This window comes from Musca vetustissima, unplaced genomic scaffold (assembly GCF_032173495.1).
Source record: "Musca vetustissima isolate MV318-11 ecotype Yass unplaced genomic scaffold, APGP_CSIRO_Mvet_v1 utg8147, whole genome shotgun sequence".
Classification (NCBI taxonomy): Eukaryota; Metazoa; Arthropoda; class Insecta; order Diptera; family Muscidae; genus Musca; species Musca vetustissima.
The window spans coordinates 110,341-131,492 of NW_026874526.1; the positions used below are offsets into that span (position 1 = coordinate 110,341).

General features: G+C 34.3%; 2 protein-coding genes across 2 annotated transcripts in view; both read left to right on the forward strand.

Annotated features, from left to right (window-relative positions):
- Positions 1–7,786, forward strand: part of LOC133334241 (octopamine receptor beta-2R-like) — a 52,199-nt gene extending 44,413 nt beyond the window's left edge. The window contains exons 5-6 of the mRNA XM_061542533.1: positions 3,743–3,920; positions 7,367–7,786. Coding sequence (XP_061398517.1) covers positions 3,743–3,920; positions 7,367–7,685 — 497 coding nt within the window. The 3' untranslated portion in view covers positions 7,686–7,786. The remainder of the gene's footprint in view (positions 1–3,742; positions 3,921–7,366) is intronic.
- On the forward strand, positions 7,737–8,246 carry LOC133334252 (uncharacterized). The gene has a single exon (XM_061542542.1). It carries the CDS (start codon positions 7,737–7,739, stop codon positions 8,244–8,246), a length of 510 nt encoding a protein of 169 aa, XP_061398526.1.
- The last annotated feature ends 12,906 nt before the right edge of the window (positions 8,247–21,152 follow it).

The following is a 21,152-nucleotide window of genomic DNA, read 5'->3' on the forward strand; positions in this document are numbered from 1 at the left end:
CGTTCTGGATGTACAGAAACCATTGATAACATAGTGGAGGCGAAGAGTTAAATATCAAATAATACGCTTCACCCAAAAATTTTATATTCCCAACAGTTAGGCGTAAAGAAAAATATCACTTGAGGCAGAGACGGAAAGCACATACTAACTAATGGGGACCTCAACTAAAATCTTATGCACAACATTATGTAGAATATTGCGAGGATGAAAAATCGCATCTTGGGATAATTGATATCCAGTGCAATAAATTAAGGCGAGAGAGGACACACAAGGAATCAAGAGAGAATGACAAAATATTTTGTCATTCGGCAAACGGCAAACAATGCCATACATTCCCCACTAATAAATAGTTGTTTTTTATAAAAACAACAAACTGGGATTCAGCCTGACTATTTTGCAAAAGCAAAATTTGAAAAAAAACTCTCACAATTGCTTTAAATTATGGCGAATTTTTTATTCTTGATGTTTTTATATACTCACCAAGGTTTTCCATTGCAGATTATAACCTTGCATTAGTTTCACAGTGTTATTCGTCCTTGGACTATTTATTTCTAAATATTGTATAAAACTTTACGCCTTATATAGTCCGCCGAAAAAATATAGTCTTGTATAGTCCATAACTTTTTAATTTACGCTGGATAGTTCATTGGTTTGTCCTAGAACAAATATTCGTTAGAAAATCGACATCTTGGATAGTCCTGAAAGATATCCATTACAAAATCTACACATTGGGTAGTCCTTGAAAGATAAGTTTTATACAAAATCTACACCATGTTTTGGCCTCAAAACAATATTCTTTAAAAAATATACGTCTTAGGTAGTCCTTGAAAAAAAAATATTGTTTACAAAATTCTATTCTTTGAAAAACCAACGCCTTGAATATGCCTTGAAAAATAATCTTTGAAATATCTACGCCTTGCATAGTCGTTGGAAAAAATTAAAAAAATCGAATCCTTATATAATCATTGGAAAAAAATCCATGCATTCTATAGTCCTTGAAAAAAAATATTTTTAAAAAATCCTCGCCTATGTCCCGATTTGAAACGTGTGATGGGAAATTCTGAGTGGTATACCCCAATTTATTTGCCTAAAGTCTTCGGAGAAATTTGAAACATGAACATTAGGGCCATAGGTTATCCACATGTGGAACTAACTCCAAAATTTAAATTCTAGCATATTTTTGCCTTTATATCGTCAACCTTATGAGCGGGCTATATAATTGGAAGCGGTTGACCATATGATACCCTACACAAATACCACTGAAGTTAAATTTTTGGAGGTTCTATATTCCGAACCTGGGTTATATTTCGCAATATTCAAATATGCAGACCGCTAAAAATCGTTTAGTATATGTCACATATTCGACCTCTTCAATCAATAGAATTCGATTAGATCATATTTCCAAGACTGGCAACCTTTTGGAATAATGATTTACCAGAGTGAGCATTTGCATCATTTTGTAATTTTACACACAAAAATCTTGGTGCATCAGACCCGCTAAATATTGGTCCCCGTGTAAAATTTGAAATGTTCTGCTTATGATTGTGGCCTCGGAAACGAATAGAAAAATAGACAAAAGTAAAAAATTGGACCCATTTCATCCCTAAATATTGTCTGATGGCCACCGAAAACAAAAAGTGGCGTGAAATTCATCTCAAATTATCTCGCCAGTAACGCGACATCCCAGGTTCAATTTTGTTGTGATAGGGTAATAATTGTGAACTCTAGGACGACCGGAAAAATATACAAAATAAGGGTTTTGATCCACTATATATAAGCATGTTAGCTAGAACCGAATACAAAAGTTCGCGACGAATAGTCAATAACTATAGCATTTACTTTATTTACAAATTACAATGGACTCAAGGACGGGCGTACTCACATGTCTAGATCGACTCAGCTAGTTTGGATAGGGTACAGTCTAAATCGTTTATAACGACATCGTTAATAACAACATTTTGGTTATAAAGGTAGTATCTAAAGTCCCGAAAAAACTCTGCCGTTTATTTGATATTGCTTATAACGACATGTCGTTTATAGCGACCAATTTTACCGGTCCCCTGACCGTCGTTATAAGAGATCTCGACTGTATATTGAAGATGTTGCAGCACCAATATTTCGCGGAGATACAAACTCTTCGAGCCAACTGACGTTTGACCCACCCAAGTTTAGTAGGGTATACAAATTGATGTACTTCTACACTAGACAGTGATTCTGTCATTCTTGACAAAAAAAAAAAAAAAAAACAATAACAAATAAGCCAGAATAAGCTTGTACTCAAGGTTTATTAATAAGGTTAACCGGCAGGCGAATTCATGGCTTAGTCTTCTCTTGCTGTCAACTTTTTAATCGCGAAATACCAGCCAGAACAGGATAAAAATTCAAAATATCTTTCAAAAAAAGGTAATGATAGTAATGTGCACGTATATTTTGGTTCGAATAAAAATATTTTTTGTTAATTTATTCTTCAAACAATAAATTTGACAGTCAATGAAGACTTCGAATTCGCCTCCTTGTTAACCTTATGAATAAACCTTGGTTGTACTACTTTAATAAAACTTTTTCAAATGCCACTCTATTTAAAGAATAAGCAACGTTTTGTGTCATTGGGACAAATTTGGATATTTGGAACACCGTTCACTTGAAATCGGATCAAAATCTACGTGGAGTTATATCTAAATTTAAAACAATTTAATATAAACTCAACTCACTTTCTGTTGACACTTCAAATTGACATGGGCAATTTCCTGTCAATCGGACAAACGTTGGAAGTTCGGCGCTCCACTTACATGGAGTATGGCGAAAATATATGTTGATTTTATATTCAAATCATAACTGATTCTCATATATTTAAACAGAGTTAATCCTTATTCTCAATACGATGATAATTCTGACCTATGATCTTACCTCATGGCGAAGCTATATAGACAAATTTAGATTTAAACCTATTCTACACTATTTAGAACTATTTAGTATGAATTTCCAAAAAATCTGTCACTTTCCAAGACTTTTAATTCCGCATTTTCGTTTGATTATTGATAATTGGTCAGTAACATACATTGCAACTCTTTTATGTGGGAGAATACAAAGTTATATTTTATTTCCGTCATACCATACATTCTTCCCTGCGACAACAAAATAACTAACCCTTTCCCCCAATACACCAAGTTATGCTGGGTTATTACAAATTTATGTCCACATATAAACTTCCGTATGCAGATAAGCAGCTGAACACACACAAAAAAACCCCGACAATAACGCAACTTAAAACAAAAAGTAATAAAAACAGCTAGTGGGAAAAAATTGAAAACTCAAAGTGAAATAAATTTTGCAAATATGGCAAAAAAACTGGAGAAAATAAAACGATAACCAAAACAGCCATAAGCCAACTAGTTTGTTAACAACTAGGCAGCAATATGGAGCTGTTAACCTAAATCATTCTATGTGGCGTATAAGTTATGCGAGTGCTCATACATACACATGTACTGGGGTAAAACAGCAACATAGCTTATAAAATATTACTCATACGCCATAAGGGGAGAACATTATTTTATGGCTATTAAAATAAAATAGAGAATTTGTTTTTCTTTTTATCCATTTTATAAGTTTTAATTTTAAGCCATAAATATTCATAATTTATTATTGCTAAATGCGTTATTTTTTATTACAATTTGAAATGCAGAGAAATGAAAATTTAATTTTCTTAATTTTTTCGTTTTTCTTTTTTCTCTATTTGTGCCAGGTGAAGCTCTAAGCGGTTCTGGTTCCTCGAAACAATTGACAATGCACGAGGTCGAACAGGATCATACACCGACCAAAGATAAACATTTAATTAAAATGAAACGAGAACACAAGGCTGCAAGAACATTAGGTATAATCATGGGTACATTCATACTCTGTTGGCTGCCATTCTTTTTGTGGTAAGTTCATGGGAAATAACAAAACAAATAACAACAACTAAAAAAATATTCTTTATGGAATCTCTATTTTCATCATCATCATTAAATAGAAATTTAAGTACTTGGTTTATTTTATCGACTGAACTAAAGTAAAGAAATGGAAAATTATATAAAATACTTGTTCTTCATTTCCCCGGACAATCTCTTTTTATACCCTTTTTTATGTTGATTTGTTGTTTTTGTCCTTATATATTTTTGTTACTAACCATTTCTACCATGAATATAAACATAAATTTAGCTGTTGTTAGTTAGTAGGAATACTAAAAACAACGACAATAACAACAACAACAGAAATAAACACAAACAAAACAATTTAACCATAAATAAACTTTTACAAATATTTAGTTTTCCCCAATTTTGTTTGTTTTGTTATTGTGTTACAACTGGTTGGGTTTTTCATGAAATTCCAGTTAGATTGTTTGTTTGGTTTTATTGTTAAAGAATTTCAACACACTAGGACTTCCAAAAAATGTAAAAATAGAAAGTTTGCGAAATCTCAACAAAGATTTTGTTCAAATAGTTATGAAAAAATATATGAAGCAGATCAAGTGAGTGTTGGTTGATTTCATGAAAAAGTTTTCTATCAAAAATCGACGCCTTGTATAGCCCCTAAAAAAATATGGAAAAAATGTTCTATAAAAAAATCCACGCCTTGTATAGCCCCTAGCCCACTCGCAATGTTCGACCCATTATATCGATGTTATCGGCGTAGGCGAGTAACATGTGTTGTTTGGTGTACAGAGTGCCATTTCTGTTCACCTTTGCGTCTCGTATGACCTTTTCGAGCAGGATGTTAAATAGATCACACGACAAACTGTCACCTTGTCCTTGTAGGTCCTTTCCTACTTTAACTGCTGACCTTGTGCCACTTAAAGTTATACTGCATTGCCGTACTAATTTTGCAGGAATGCCGAACGTAGACATTGCTTTAAACACCTCTGAAGGGATAGGCTGTCGATTGCGGCTTTATACTCGACAAATAGGTGGTATGTGTCGATGGGTTTTTCGTGGGTATTTTCCAGGATTTGGCGCAGAGTGAAAATCTGAAAAGTCATGGATTTGCCAGGTCTGAAGCCGCATTGGTATGGTCCAATGATATCATTTACCATTGGCTTCAGTCGTTCACACAGCACACCGGAAAGCACTTTATATGCGATGGGAAGGAGACTTATACCTCTACAGTTGGCACATATCGTCTTGTCTCCTTTTTTGTGCACGGGACACAGGATGCTGTGGTTCCAATCCTTGGGCATGCATTCCTATAGCCAAATTGTACTAATCAGCTGGTGCATGCTCCTGACCAGTATCTGGCCACCAGTCTTGAATAGTTCGACTGGTAACCCATCGGCTCCTGCTGCTTTATTGTTCTTGAGCCGATTAATTGCTTTTATGACCTCATCTTGGCTAGGTGGTATACACTATATACCATCATCTCTTATTGGTTCTGGGGTATCTTCTTCACCACCACTATTTGATACCAGAAGCTTTTCAAAATGCTCCTTCCAGATCCTCAACACGCTGTCTGTATCTGTCACCAGGTTTCCTTCTTCATCTCTACAGGAGGTTGTACCTGCATCAAAGCCTTCGGTTTGGTGTTTTACTCGTTGGTAAAATTTCCGGACTTCATTCGTACTCCTATACTTCTCGATTTACTAACGCTCACGTTTTTCTTGTTCTTTCTTCTTTTTTCTGAAAACATGTTTCTCCTCTCTCCTTTTCTCCCGATAATTCTACATTTCCGGACTTCATTCGTACTCCTGTACTTCTCGATTTACTAACGCTCACGTTTTTCTTGTTCTTTCTTCTTTTTTTCTGAAAACATGTTTCTCCTCTCTCCTTTTCTCCCGATAATTCTACATCACGTTACTTGTTGTTACTGTCTGCAGGGTTACCCTATACGCTGCGTTTTTCACATCAATAGCATTACGACACTCCTCATCGTACCATGGGTTTCTTGGTGGTGGTTTTTGGTATCCAAGTGTTGCTTTTGCTGCAGTTTGTAGGGAGTGGGCAATTCTTTGACATTGTGCTTCTATATTATTATCGGGACAAGAAGTGCTCGGGTACCTGTTGTATTTGCAGCTTTTCGACGACGAGTTTCCATGTTGTGTTGGATCGCACATTTGCTGCTAAATTAAGAAGGTTGCGTACCTTGGCTGCCACAAGGTAATGGTCCGAATCAATATTCGCTCCTCGGATCGATCGTACGTCTAAACACTGGATGAATGCCTTCCGTCTATCACAACATGATCAATTTGATTTCTCGTTGCTTGATCAGGAGAGATCCAGGTGGCCTTGTGTATATCGAGATGCTTGAATCTAGTGTTGCTAACTACCATGTTTTATGCTGCCGCGAAGTCAATCAACCTCATGCCGTTATCGGATGTTTCTTCATGGAGGCTGAATTTTCCGACGGTGGGGCCAAAGATATTTTCCCTTCCGATTTCTGCATTAAAATCTCCTAGCAGAATTTTAATGTCATGGCCAGGGCAACAGTCATATGCTGTTTCTAGGCACTCGTAAAATATGTCTTTGGTCTGTTCATCTTTATCTTCGGTCGGGGCAAGGACGCAAATGAGACTGATGTAGAAGAACTTCGCTTTTATACGGATTATGGCAATTCGTTCATCTACTGGAGTGAATCTGGAGACGAGGTCTTTTATTCTCCTGCTAACCATAAATCCGCAGCCAAATTCACGTCTCGTTTCATGACAGCTATAATACAGGGCGAAATCGTCTGATTTACTTACGCCTGTCCCTTTCCATCGCATTTCCCGTAAGGCAATAATATCGGCTTCGTACTTCGTGAGTACATCCACCAAAGCGAACACTGCGCCTGTTCTGTACAACGTGCGAACATTCCAAGTGCAGATTCGCATATCGTGGTTCTTTATACGTTTGCGGGGGTCGTCAACATTAGGGGGGTTTGGTTTTCTTTCTCTTTGCTTTTTCATAGTAGGTTGGGTTTTCCGAGAGTGGGCAACTAACCCGACTCCTCAACCCATTTTCTTATAGTTCTTGTGGGCGAACTCGCGGCACATATTAGCTCACTATTCAATCTGATGATGCAAAAAATATTCTTTAAAAAAATCCATGCCTTGTATAGACCATTTGAAAAAATATTCTTTAAAAAAATCCATGCCTTGTATAGACCCCTTGAAAAAATATTCTTTAGAAAATGCACGCCTATATAAGTCCCTACAAGACATTAACATTTTGTTTTAATCATATTTTTTAAACAGTTTTAAAAACCCACGCCTATAGAAGTCCTTAAAAATATTTTTAATTTTATTTTAATATTTTTTTTTTAAATTAGCTCATAACAAATTTCTCTAAATTGCTAAATCATCTGAAATTTCTAAATTTATAATCTCTCCCCCTCTTCTCTCCCCGGTGTTTCTTTGCAGGTACACAATTACCACACTCTGTGATGAATGTGATGTACCCGAAATTGTGGTGGCCATACTCTTCTGGATTGGCTATTTCAATTCGACACTGAATCCACTGATATACGCTTATTTCAATCGTGACTTTCGAGAGGCATTTCGAAATACCCTGCAGTGTTTGTTTTGCAATTGGTGGCGTGATCGACACATGGCGCTCGATATGGATATGCGGCGGGGCAGTATGCGCTATGATAATCGGGCGAAAAGTGTCTATTCGGAAAGCTATTTGAATGCTAGCCACGCCCAGAGGCGTACCAGTCAACTAGTCGAAAGTTTATAATGTAGGGATGGGGCGCTATTGGCGCCTACACCCACACCCACATCAGCATCAATGCAAAATCTCCATTTGTTGGGTACTGGCGGCGGGGGTAGCGGTGGCTCATTGTCGACAAACCAAACCACAAACCTGTTGTGTACACCATCACGTACATTGGATACATGGAAGAATTTCAGCACCAGTGCCACAGGAGGTGGTGGCGGTGAATTTAGTGTTAAGGATAAATCCAGCAGTTTTCTCAAAGCGAATGATGGTGTCAGTAGTGTAGGCGGCACCCGAGGCCTCGGTGGCCGTTATCTGGATAGTTGCGGACCAGCAGCAGCAGGTGTTGCTGCGGACAATGACGACGACGATGATGGCGATGAAAATATTCAGGAAATACAAATTGAAATACCCCTAGCATATGTCAACAAATGGCATAAAAACAATAACAAAACCACTGCGAATACGAACAGCAATGCCAGTACGGGACAAGTAACAACATCCACAACAACCGCATCACAATCCACAGGCATCACAACTACAACCAGCAACACCTCCTCCACCACTCACACAATGGTCTGAAGGAAGCATGAAAGTCAACAACAACAATAGTTGCATGTAAGCGTAAAATAATACTGAAGCATTCACATCAACTTTTCCGCTCCCCACCACGCATCATATTGGTCCCTATTCACACGCACACAGACATCCATCTCCCAAGCAAGCAAAGACCCCCCTCCCCCCAGCCACCCTCAAACATAATACCCATGAAAATATGCAGTTGCAATTGCATCTGCCGAACCAACAAATACCAAAGGATCATCCGAAAGGATAACAGCAATTTCAACAAAAGGGAGAATGAAAAAAAGTATCCTGCAACAAGAAAAAAAGTGATGCATAAACAATCAACGTGTACCGGAAACCAAAGTAAACTATAGCAATAGTAACAACAGCAACAACATCATCACCTGTATATCCTTACAAGACGAACGGAATCGATTCGAAGAAGAACTCATCATCATAGTGAAATATGTGGTTGTAGACTTTTTCCTATACATATATATTTTAAATTTTTTTTTAGAATTTGTTTTTGTTTAGCTTTATTTGTTTATTTATTTATTTATTTTCTACTGTTGTCTTCAAATTCGTCCATATGACGTTTGTAGGTTGATATATAACATACAACAACTAGTACTAGTACTCTGCTACAAAAAAAAAAACAAACATACATATATATAAATGAAATCAAGAAAACAAAAATCTTTTCGTTTTTTTTATTATTTTTTCAAATTTTCTCTCTCAGTCTGTCTTTCTCTCCTGTTTTGTATTTAGAACATAAGATTGATTGTAAATATCTACATTTTTAGGGACATACAAAAAAAGAAAAACATTTTCATGGTTGAAATATCAGTTAGCATGTGTTTTTGTTACACTTGAAAAATTCTATCAACAGGGTAGAATTTTTTACTTAGAAAAAAAATGCGTTAAAATTTAAATTCGGAAAACATAAAAGACTTATAAATTTGCAATAATTTCAAGTTACACTGTACAATACAAGAAATAATTGTCGGGAAGTTAAAAAAAATATATATATATATATAGAGGGGTTAAAAATAGAAGACACGTGTATCGGCGTTTTGTAAGACATTTTAATGTATTCGGATTTGAATTTCTCGAAATCCTTGCATTTTAGGTATGTGGTGTCTTTGTCAATATTACTGATATAAATGTAAAGAATATTTTTGTCGAATACGATAACCCTCCGACGACACTCTGAAAAGGTTTTTTCGGGGTCCATTTCAAAAAATGATTGAAAAGTCATTTAAAACGGGAATATAGCAGGTCGGAATATTCTTCAAAAATGTCCGCAATGAAGTTGCAAAATAAGTCTCCGAATAGACTTAAACACAAAAATCAATCTGAACGTCAAAAATCTTAAAAATAAGAAAACTAATTTTAGGCTTAGAACCGATCTTATTCCGAGTTTGTATCATTTTTGGAACTAGTTGTCGTTTTAGAAGGACTGTATAAAAGACAAAAATATTCTACATCAAATTCTAGTATACATCACTGAACAAAAGAAATCAATATATATATAATATATACCCGGAATATAGATACCTTAATGTGGGACAAAAAATATTACTAATTTTTTCATAGAAATTTTTCAGTATTTTTTTAACAAGTTGTATGAAAGCAACATGAAACTTCATTTTTCGTACAAAGTGCCAAAGAATGAAATATTCGACGTCCGTATAATAAATTGCAATGACTTTTGATTACAACTTTTCCTATCAATAATCAATTTAAGGGGCGATGTCTAATTGTGAATCGCGGTATAATTACAACAGACATACAGACGGTCTAAATCGTCATAGAATTTCATATTTTATGGGATATAAACTGACAATCTGGAGTTCCAAACACCCTGGTGGAATACGGTTATATGAGGACAATCCAATAGGAATTCATAAAAATTGATTACAGCGAATTCTGTTGTAAGAACCCATTTAAAAAACTCTAAATACCGAGTTTTTGAGGTATATGAAGTCTTCCCCAAAAAATTAGACCAATATTGTGGTACCCACTGATAACCCAAAATACTAAATTACAGGTAAAAAAGTTGACCAATATAGATAATTTTTAGTAGAGAGATCTGGTATCGAATGAGAACCCAAAATACTAAATTTCAGTTAATTCGATTAAAAATTCGTGTCCAAAATATTCAAAATAACGCAAAATTGGAGGAATCGTTATGTGGGGGCTACCCGGAAATGTGAATCAATATTTATAATTTTTGGTATGAAAATTTTGTATCCAACATACAACTTCGCAGTCAATTCAATAGAAAGGCTTGATCAATAACCTCAAGGTCCGTATATTTTGCCGTTATATGGAGTCCAGCCCAAAAAGTTGACCGATATTTATAATTTGTAGCCCCTTATATGGGGGCTACCCAAAATAAAGCACCGATAGTGATAATTTTTGGCGGGAATATTTAGTATCCATTTAGAAGGCAAAATACTCAATTACAGATAATTCGACCAAAAAAAAAAAAAAAAAAAAACTTGAAACGTTTATAAAAACCGAAAATATAAAAATATAGAGGTACCTCTATATGGTGGCTGCCCCTACATTACCTGCATGCCTAGAACGTCTTAGAATTTTACCCTGATCAAGAATATCGATACTTTATAGGGTCGAAAATGAATATTCCGATGGGTCACAAACGTAATTATAAAATAAATATATCCTCCATACTATGGTGGAAGGTACCAAAACATATAATATCAAAAATAATTCAATGTCTATGTGAAAATCGGTTTTAGCAGGAACTTGTTTTTGCGATCTGAGTTGTAGCCGATAGTCCGGAAATAATAAATTTTATTTTACATCTAAACGAGAAATGTTGTCTCCCATTGGGTAGGGCAACATTCACATTTCCTCAAAGAAGAAAATAATATTGAATTGGCTCCATTTTTTTTTCTGAGGGCAATGAGGCCTCTAAAGCTGCATTTGATCCACAAAATTCGTATGTCTCCTTAAATGTTCAATAATATTGAAATGACACCCCATTTATCCTAGTATAGTTTAAATATTAAAATTTTAGATAATTGGGAGGGTTGTGTCTAACAGTGCGACTCGGACCTTTAAGCCCACTTAACTGGTAGTTTGATTGAAGCTACGTTATACCATGCGACATTTCCGGCACTTTTATTCATAAATGCGGCTAAAACCTTAAAAATACATAAAATGGTGCAGAACTTATGACGAATATGGAAGCTATGTCAAAACAAGAACCTTTTCTTAAAAACATAGTTTGCGATCAGAGCTTTTGCCTTTTGAGAATCCGAACTGCTATAGTTTAGGTATGCGCATATATGTCGTTTTCATTCTAATCATATACAATTTTAGTAATGCATTATAATGCTCTTTTTTAACAAGAGCTACAGGCTAGATTCACTCCTGAGTCTAGGGATCATTACATAGGGATTAATATTGGCTGGGGGGTATTTTAACACTCCGATAAACAGATTCTATATTACAACCAGAGATGGCCTGTCAGAAACAGTGACGTAAATGACATACATTTCCGACGTATAATACATACGTCAGAAACGTCGGAAACCTACCCAAATTCATTAGGTTTTTGACAAAATAGTTATTTCCATTAATCAATTTGGAAATTACGTATGCTTTACTCAAATCCATAAAAAATTTGAAAATTTTCTAGAAATTTATCAGTTCTAGCAAGGAATAGTCAGATATATATAAAAATAATATATATTCTTGAAAATAACTTTATATGCTGATAATATTGAAATAAATGGCGTTTACTACATTTATTACATTTTATACAGGTATATGACGTTTTCGACGTTTACACCTTTTGGCAGTCGAAAACCTAAAAATTCGTCACACGGACCATCCCTGATTACAACCACTTTATTGCACACATTTGCCAAGGGCCTTGAAAATAACTAACATAAGACATACCTGTTACTTGGGAATTATGTCAAAACAGCAGAGTTGCAGTGTTGAAGCGAATTTGCAATTTTGTTAATTTCCCATTACTGGGGACATTAAACAAAAATCAAATATCAAACTTTGGTAACAGCCGCCATCCATACAGCAACTCAAGGCAATGCGGACATTTTGTCGTATTAGCAAAATTTTCATAGTTCTCAGTTGTGAAATTGCAATATTTATTGGCATACGTATAAACGACACATTCTTCCCTAATAAATAGTGAAAGATTTATCCAACTACCTCAATTCATTCTAAAGTTATAGCCATTTGAAGTTGACCTTGTGGCAAAAATATAGCGGCTACACGATTCTGTTCGCCTAGTATCTAAAAGTGGAAAAATGGCTGAAATGCATATGGCAAAAAACCGAAGAAGGCAGCCAGCTAGCTGTGTTACCAGATCGCTTGCATAGAGTTATTGATGTTAGTAGGTCAATTATGAGCATACTTTTAGACGTTACATTAAAACCGTTTACCACTACATTCTCCTTATACGTTTCTATGTAAGTGGTGCGCCTGAAAGTATGCTCATAATTTACCAACGTATATCATAACTCAAGCATAACACAATACGGCAATGTTGCTGCTGCATTTTTCTGCTTTTAGTGGAAATGCAATTTCTTCATTTTTCCAATTTGAGGTACCAGGCAAACAGAATCGTGTAGCCGCTATATTTTTGCCACAAGGTCAACTTCAAATGGCTATAACTTTAAAATGAGTTTAGATATTTGGATGAAACATTCACTGTTTGTTAGGGAAGAATTTGTCGTTTATATGTATGTCAATAATATAGCATTTCAAAACTGACAGCTATGAAAATTATGCTAATTTAAAAAATTGTACAAATCGCTTTGAATTGGATGGATTAATGGCGGGTTTTTCGATATTCGATTTTTTGCTTAATGTTTCCAGTAATGGAAAATAACCACATTTTCAATAATATAAGGGCGATCTTTCCCAGAATTGTGTATTTTGAAGGTTGTAGTAATATTTGAAAAGGAAAACAAATAAAACAATGTCAATCGGTGTTGCCGACAAATATTTAGTTTCAGCCTATGGTTTGCGGTTGTCTACGGAATTACACATAGTTCTTATGTTTCGTTGTTCTTATATTGTTGGTTTTATCAAAGATTTGACCTATAGAACCAATCTTCGGATTGCGATGCCACCAATGAATTAAATCGGTTATTCAATTCACTTCAAATTAAGTCAACCGGTTTGTAAAATAATCCTTTGTGGGGAGGTACTAGAAGGAATATAAGGAATAGAATAGAAAAATATTAGGTTGTTCAAAGTTTGGTTTTAATCGGATAGTCCGTTTGCATGATATTATAAAACAAATTTTTAACAAAATGTTTACCATTTTCTGTGATAGGTCCAAGGACGTATTCTGGTATTGATCGGCCATGTTTTTATATCCTCAACCTAATGCCTAATATACCAAAGCATTTAATTTTTGGCAGGAACATTTGGTACCCAATTTAAAGCCAAAATAGCAAAATACAGTAATTGTATTGTAAAGCTTGTCCAAAATCTTAACGATCCGGATATTTTGGGAGTACCTTTATATGGGGGCTATCCGGACAAAAAGTTGATCATTTTTAGTGTGGAGATTTGATACCCAATTATTACCCAAAATACAAAATTGCAGCTAATTCGACTGTGCTACAGCAGAAATGTGTCTCATAGAAATTCCTAGTCCGCCCCTCAGTGTGTCTGACTAGCTGGCTGCTTTGCATATCGTAATCCAAACTTTGCATATCGTAATATTTCTTTCAAACTCAAATCAAGTTGGAAGATGGGACACATCGGCTCACACCTTCTGGTACTGGTACTGGTCCCACATAATGTAACACTCCATACTTTATAACCCTAATTTTGATCTTGAAGTAGACGATTATACCTTTCATATGTTTATAGCAACAAGAAATGAGGTGTGCAATTTTATATAGCGCCATCTATTGATGGGCATGATTCAAATCATGCAAATCAGCTCCCAGCTTCCAAGCGTATAACTTTTGAACAGATAAACGCATTTCAACAAAAATGGTGTCATAAGAATGAGTAAATAATCTACTTTAGTATAACCTGATAATTTGTAGAACAACAGATTTACCTTGCATTTAACCGGATTTCGTTAACCCAGTGGGTTTCAATTGTCAATTCCTTTGCATATATGTCAAATAAATCCTCATAAAGTAGGTTAACCCGGTAAAAAGTTCTAATGTATATGCCGTTTAGGGAAATGAAAGAAAACTTTATTACGACATTTCATATTCAAATAACCTATATTTAAATCAATTTAACCCAATAACTTCACCTTGCACCAAACACATTACTCCTCAAACACCATCGTTAATCGCCTTCCGAACTTCATACATAAACAACTTAATATCAACGAAAGGTCATTTAAAACAAACATAAACCGCACAACAATTTTATCACTTTGACGGCAAACAACAGCAGTGCAAAAAGTGCAGTTCAAGATAACCACCAAAGAATGCAGTGCAATTTTGCACCATTTAAACAATTTTTCGTTTTATGGCCAAACATTTGCTTTTTTAATGCTCGAACACATGCTGTAAACACATTTTTTTACAATGGCAATAATATTGGTTGGATTGATGGTTTGGTGATTGGATTGATTGATTGGTTAATCATATCAAATAGAAATTATGGTATGATGGATAATCATACACACATACACTCATATGTGAGTACAAGGATTTCAATAAACATGTGCAAATTCCGTGTCAAGGATATCTGGGTTCATGTAACCAATGTGCAAGTAAAATTATGTAGACATATCTACAGAACAGAGAATCACGCATCATGTACATACATATCCAATAAAGGAAAGTAATTTCCATCATTGAAATAAAATTGGTAAACACAGTTTATTACGATTTTGCTGCTGTGTGAAAATATTTCAATTCATATCCATAGCCATTTGATGCTAGTTGTAAAAGATTGTAATAACAGTAATCATTGTAATGGAAATGTTAATGTGTTTTCATTGCAAATATTACAATGTAAATAATAATATTATTATTGTTGTAGTAGTTGAATTACTAAATTTGAATAATATCGAAAACAGAGACTTAGGTACGAATAAAAATATAAAGTTATGTAAAACTAGTTAGCCGAGCAATATAGTCGGACTTGGTCGACTATACTGAAAATAATGTTGTTGGTCCCAAAATAACACTGTGCAACACATTTTGATATTTGATAGAGGGGCTAAAAATAGAAGACACGTGTATCGGCATTTTGATAGTTCACTACGGGAGCTAACCCAAAAAGGAGTGCCAATATTTCCCATTTGACCGTATGGATTAGGTTTTATCGAAATCATGCATTATGGTGTCATTGACAATATTACTGATATAAATGTGAGGTATGTTTTGCGTAATACGTTAACCCTCAGTCGACTCTCTGAAAGGGTATTTTCGGTTCCCTTTTTCAGATATGATTGGAAATCATGTAAAAATGTCTTATATCAGGTCAGAATATTCTACAAAAATTATTATCCATCAAATTTTAGTATAAGCCACCGGACAAGAGAAATGACCGGTATATAAGACTTGATCTTAGGAGTATCTTGTCAATATCGAATTTCACTATTATTAAAAAAATATATTTTTTTTAAAAAATATTTTTTAGTTGTAAATTTTACCTAATTTTGGTACATATACAGCAAATTTTCTAGTTGTTCTACATCAAACCATCAACAATATCATACTATTTGGTGATGTTGAAAACACTATCTATGGAAAACTTCAGGTAGCACCGGTATACCGGTACGGTACAATTTTCAATGTTACTGATTTCTTCGAAATGTTCCCTCCATCTCTGAGTTTGTTCATCATTTTTTTAATAGCCTACCATTAGGACCTCTAATAGCTTGGCTCCTGGTGCACCTTCTATTTGTGAGGATATATATTGTTCGGTGTAGCTTTATCATGTTATTCTGGCTAGCTGCTTCCTCGGCTGTTTTTTCCAGATTATCTAGAAAATTGATTTTATTTTTCTTAGGTTCCAAATGTCTGATTTTTCTCTTTCGCAACTTGGTGATAAAGAGGTATTAGGTATTAAAAAGTAACAAAGCAGCAGGAGAAGATGGTTTACTAAAAGCCGATGGCAGAACCGCAGCTGAGTTACTTCGACCTCACATCATTTAAGCTATGGAGTGACTGCCTCCAACATAGAAGAAAGACATTGTTGTGAATGACAACTTGAATGATTGTAACAATTGGAGAGGAATAACCCTGCTCAACCATAATTCAGAGAATAATTCAAAGTCAAGTAGAAAACATTCTGAGAGATGAACAATAGAATAGAAGCTGCGTGGACCAAGCCAACACCCTATGAGCCATAATAGAACAAGCTACAAAATGGCGCACCCCCTGCACCTACTGTTCATCGATTTCAAGAAACATTTTATACCATCAGACGAACTGCCATATGGGAGGCATTAAGCAAAAAGCGAGTACCCCAGAACATAATGCGAATAATAAGAGCGATGTACGAAGATGAAGAATTCGATGCCCTCTGTCATCCCTACTGTTCACAATTGCTCTGCATGATATAATGAATCAAGTCTGCTCTCAGAGAAGAGGAATAACATGGCGTCTCTCACGACAGCTCAAAGACTTAGACTCTGCGGATGATATACGCATTCTCTCTCACAAGATATCCAACATGCAGTCAAAAGTAGAACATGTGGGAAACTGGCACGCTATGTCGGACTTGAGATTAATATCAAGAAAACAATGAAAATTAACAACACCAGTACGGCAAACATCGTGTTACAAGGCCAATCAAATTGAATATCGAATATTCTGGTATCTCGGAAGCACTGTAACAACAAAAAACAACCTTAAAATGAAGTCAATACGGCAGTGAAACCTGGATTGTGTCAAATACCATCACGCATAAGCTACAGGTATTCATAAACATATGCCTCAGGATCATATGCAGAATATTCTGACCCAACACTATAATTAAGGTATAGCTGTGGAACCTAACGAACCAGAAACCCATATAAAATCATGCGCAATTCTGCATGAATGGAATACTCAAGGATCAAAAAATCGAGATCGAAACACCTGGCGGCGAACAATAATCAAAGAAATAATACAAAATAACCTTACACGGGAAGATGTTAAAACAACGGCAACTAACCGAGTAAAATGACATTGAGGAAGCTCTATGCTCCCAAGAGGAGTAACAGGGAAGAAAAAAGTATTCAAAGTATGTTTATGTTTTTACCCCATACGAATTTGGCGTAGCCATGGTTACAATCAGAGAGATTGTTGAAGCTGCACTTGTAAAGTTCAGGACTTAGGGACAGCCAAACTTTCGAAACACACAAGAAATTGAATTTTCATCATCATTTTTATTTTTTTTTTCAGTTAAATTTTAATGAGACTTTCTTGAAAAGTCATATATAAAACTAGAATGCGGGGTGGCGGTGTTGGTTCTATGTAATACTTTCAATCTTATCGACTTCCTTCTACAGTAGCTTCAGAAATTCAAATACAGGCAACAAGGTATGAGCTAGGTCGTTATTCAAATTTGTATACTGTTAATTTTGAATGTCAAGTTGGAAGTGGTTTCACATATTAAGGACGCACCAAATCGATTCGTATCCTCATATATATTTAAAAAAAATTTGAGTAACTTTCATTAGAGGACACCAATTTGTGAGTACTTGGGATAAAAAAAAATATTCATGCAACAAAAACTTCCAGAATAAAATACAAACAATGTTGTATATTAAATAAAATGTAAATATTTACAATAAAAACAATCCAAACCATGTGAAAAACTAAGAAGGAAAATAAAATCAAATAATGCTTCATGTAAAGGTGCCAATTTTTTTACACACACACAAACAAACATACACATTTTCGCCATAACCAAACAAAAAGGATAAACAAATATCATTAACATCAACTACAAAAAATAAAAAAAGAATTGTAATTGGTTAATTAATAAACAATATGCCCACAGACTACATATAATATTAGATGCAATACCTAATTAAACAAAACTAATGAAAATTGAAAACAAAACAAAAAATTAAAAAATAAACAACAAAATTATAAAACAAACAAAAATAACGACAATCGTAAGCAATACCATCATTCGTACATTTAAACGAAACTACAAATAAACAAAATTGTAAACCAAAAATTTAAAAAAAAATCCCAAAAACAACAAAAAAGCAAACACATTGAATATCATGAATGAATAATAATTATTAACAAAATATTTATCGAACAGGACATATAATGTTTAGTTACTAAATCAATATTGCAATATACAAAAATAAAAATACAAATAAATACAATGTTGTTTAGAATATCAAAAATTAAATGAAAATAAATATAAAATATAAAAATAGTACATAAAAACTAATTAGCAAATGTACATAACAATTAGTGATAAAACAATGAAACAACAACTACTAGTACTGAATAAATTACAAAAAAATAAATAAATAAATGGAAAACCAAATGCAAACTCAGACGCTCACTCACACACACAGACATACAAACATATACCTGTATATAGTAATAATAAAAGGCTTGGCCAACATTATTTAAATATAATTAATAAAACATTTGTAATAAAATGTCAACAACAAAAATATTTAAACAAATTGTTGTAATTTTGATAGTCGAAAAAAAAATAAACAAAATTGAAAACACTAAATTAAAATAAATCAAATAATTTTGTGTTCATATACATTTCACACAAATCAAAATATTTATTTTTGGAAATAATATATGTTTTTGTATTTATACAAAAAATAACGAAATAAAACAACAAAACGTGAGAACAAATATTTTAACGTTTCGGAATAAAATTAAATAATCGGTTCATGTGTCAAAAGTTTATTTAATTTTAAATATTTCGGTGTAACCTTATTAAATTTGGAATGTTAAAATTGTGTAGTTAAAACTAATTGGGGTTAAATTTCAAAATGGTTGTGTTGGAAAATAGAATAAAGAGGGTTTATATGTAGATTTTGTTTCAGTAGACACAGGAGGGCCTGAAAGCGAGGCTAGGTTTTATATAAAATTGTGAGGGGATTTTTTAATATGGACTATTTTAAAATAATGACCAATATAGAATACAAATCTGCACGAGCGTCTCCACTCTTGTAATGGCAAACTACGTCCCCTCAGTAACAAGGTCATGTGTAAGGACTCAGAAATACCTAAAATCAGATAGAGCCTTATATGATGATTATGCAAAATAATAATGTTTTGCCAGGAGGTTTCGTATCCTTGAAAAACCAGGAAATACAAAGCAGAGAGACTTTGTTTAGAGAATTCGAGGTTTAAATTGGAAATTCCATAACGAAATATTTCTGCCAAGAAAAATAAAAACAATAATTAATTAAAACAATTGAAATACCCCCAAGAGGCGAAAGAAATCAGTAAACTATTTCAATATAAACCAGTAAGGAGAGTAGTAAAGTCGGACGGGGCCGACTATATGATACCCTTCACCACTTTGGGTATATCCAACAGATGGAATCCTAACAGACGTCGCATTTTTGAAGGGCCATTGACATGAAATTAAACATGTCATTCTGCAACCTATACTATATTTTGGTCAGATATAGAGTTGCTTCTTACAATGGAAGAAAATTATGTAAATAAATTAAAAGCAAAATATCGAAATCTATACCGATTTCATCGAAACTTGCCACATATTAGGTTAAACTTATTTCAGTATGTTTTTTTTTTTTGCATTCGGCCACATTTTGAGTTCTTCATTTACTTTAAAATCTAAATATTATCCGATTTTCACGAAATTTAGCACACATCGTTCCAGACTTAATTCAATACGCTATACCAAAATGCGTGCAAATCGAATGATTTCCAGAGACCATTTACCTAAAGTCGGACGATACTATGTATGTATGTATACTATGTATGGAAGCTATATCTAAATCTGAACCGATTTTCACGAAACTTAGCACACATCATTCTAAACTTAATTTATTACGCTATACCAAAATTCATGCCAATCAAAAGTTTAGCAGGGACTTTGATGCACCATTTGCCTAAAATCAGGCGAAACTATATATGGGAGCTATATCTAAATCTGATTTGATTTTCACGAAACTTGGCACACATCATTCTAGACCTTATTCAGTAGGCTATACCAAATTTCGTGTAAATCAAATGATTTTCAGGGACTTAGGTGCACCATTTACGTAAAATCGGACGAAAATATATATGGGAGCTATATCTAAATCTGAACCGATTTTCACGGCACACATCATTCTAGACCTAATTCAGTAGGCTGTACCAAATTTCGTGCAAATCGAAAGATATTTAGGGACTTTGGTACCTCATTTACCTTAAATCGGACGAAAATATATGGGAGCTATATCTAAATCTGGACCGATTTTTCCCAATTTCAATAGGGTTCGTCCTTGGGCCAAACAAATGAGCTGTGCCAAATTTCATCCAATTCGGATCATAAATGCGACTTGTACTTTGTTTACAATTTAACATGGACAGACGGACGGACATGCATAAATCGACTCAGAAAGTGATTCTATGCATATTCTCAAAAGGAACCATTGGTCTATCTCGATTATTTTTGCCTGTTACAAACATATGCACAAAGACATAATACCCTGTACCACAGTGTGGTGAAGGGTATAAAAAGTGGGTTATATGGCGATTATTACCAAAGGATACATGTTTTGGAAGGAAGTTTTTTTATAAATCAAAATATTAAATTATATCGAATTCGGTTGGAAAACGCGCTCAAAATTTCGGGGAACCGTTGTTTGGGAAGTACACAAAAAATTAGGTCTTATGGATAATTTTTGTCGCATTTATTGGATTAGAGCCCAACATGCTAAATTATTGCTATAAAAATATTACTTCTATAAAAACATACTCATACATACTCAATATCCTGATATTT

Excerpts from the sequence above, each read along its gene's own strand:
- LOC133334252 (XM_061542542.1), top strand. The coding sequence starts at position 7,737 with ATGCAAAATCTCCATTTGTTGGGTACTGGCGGCGGGGGTAGCGGTGGC.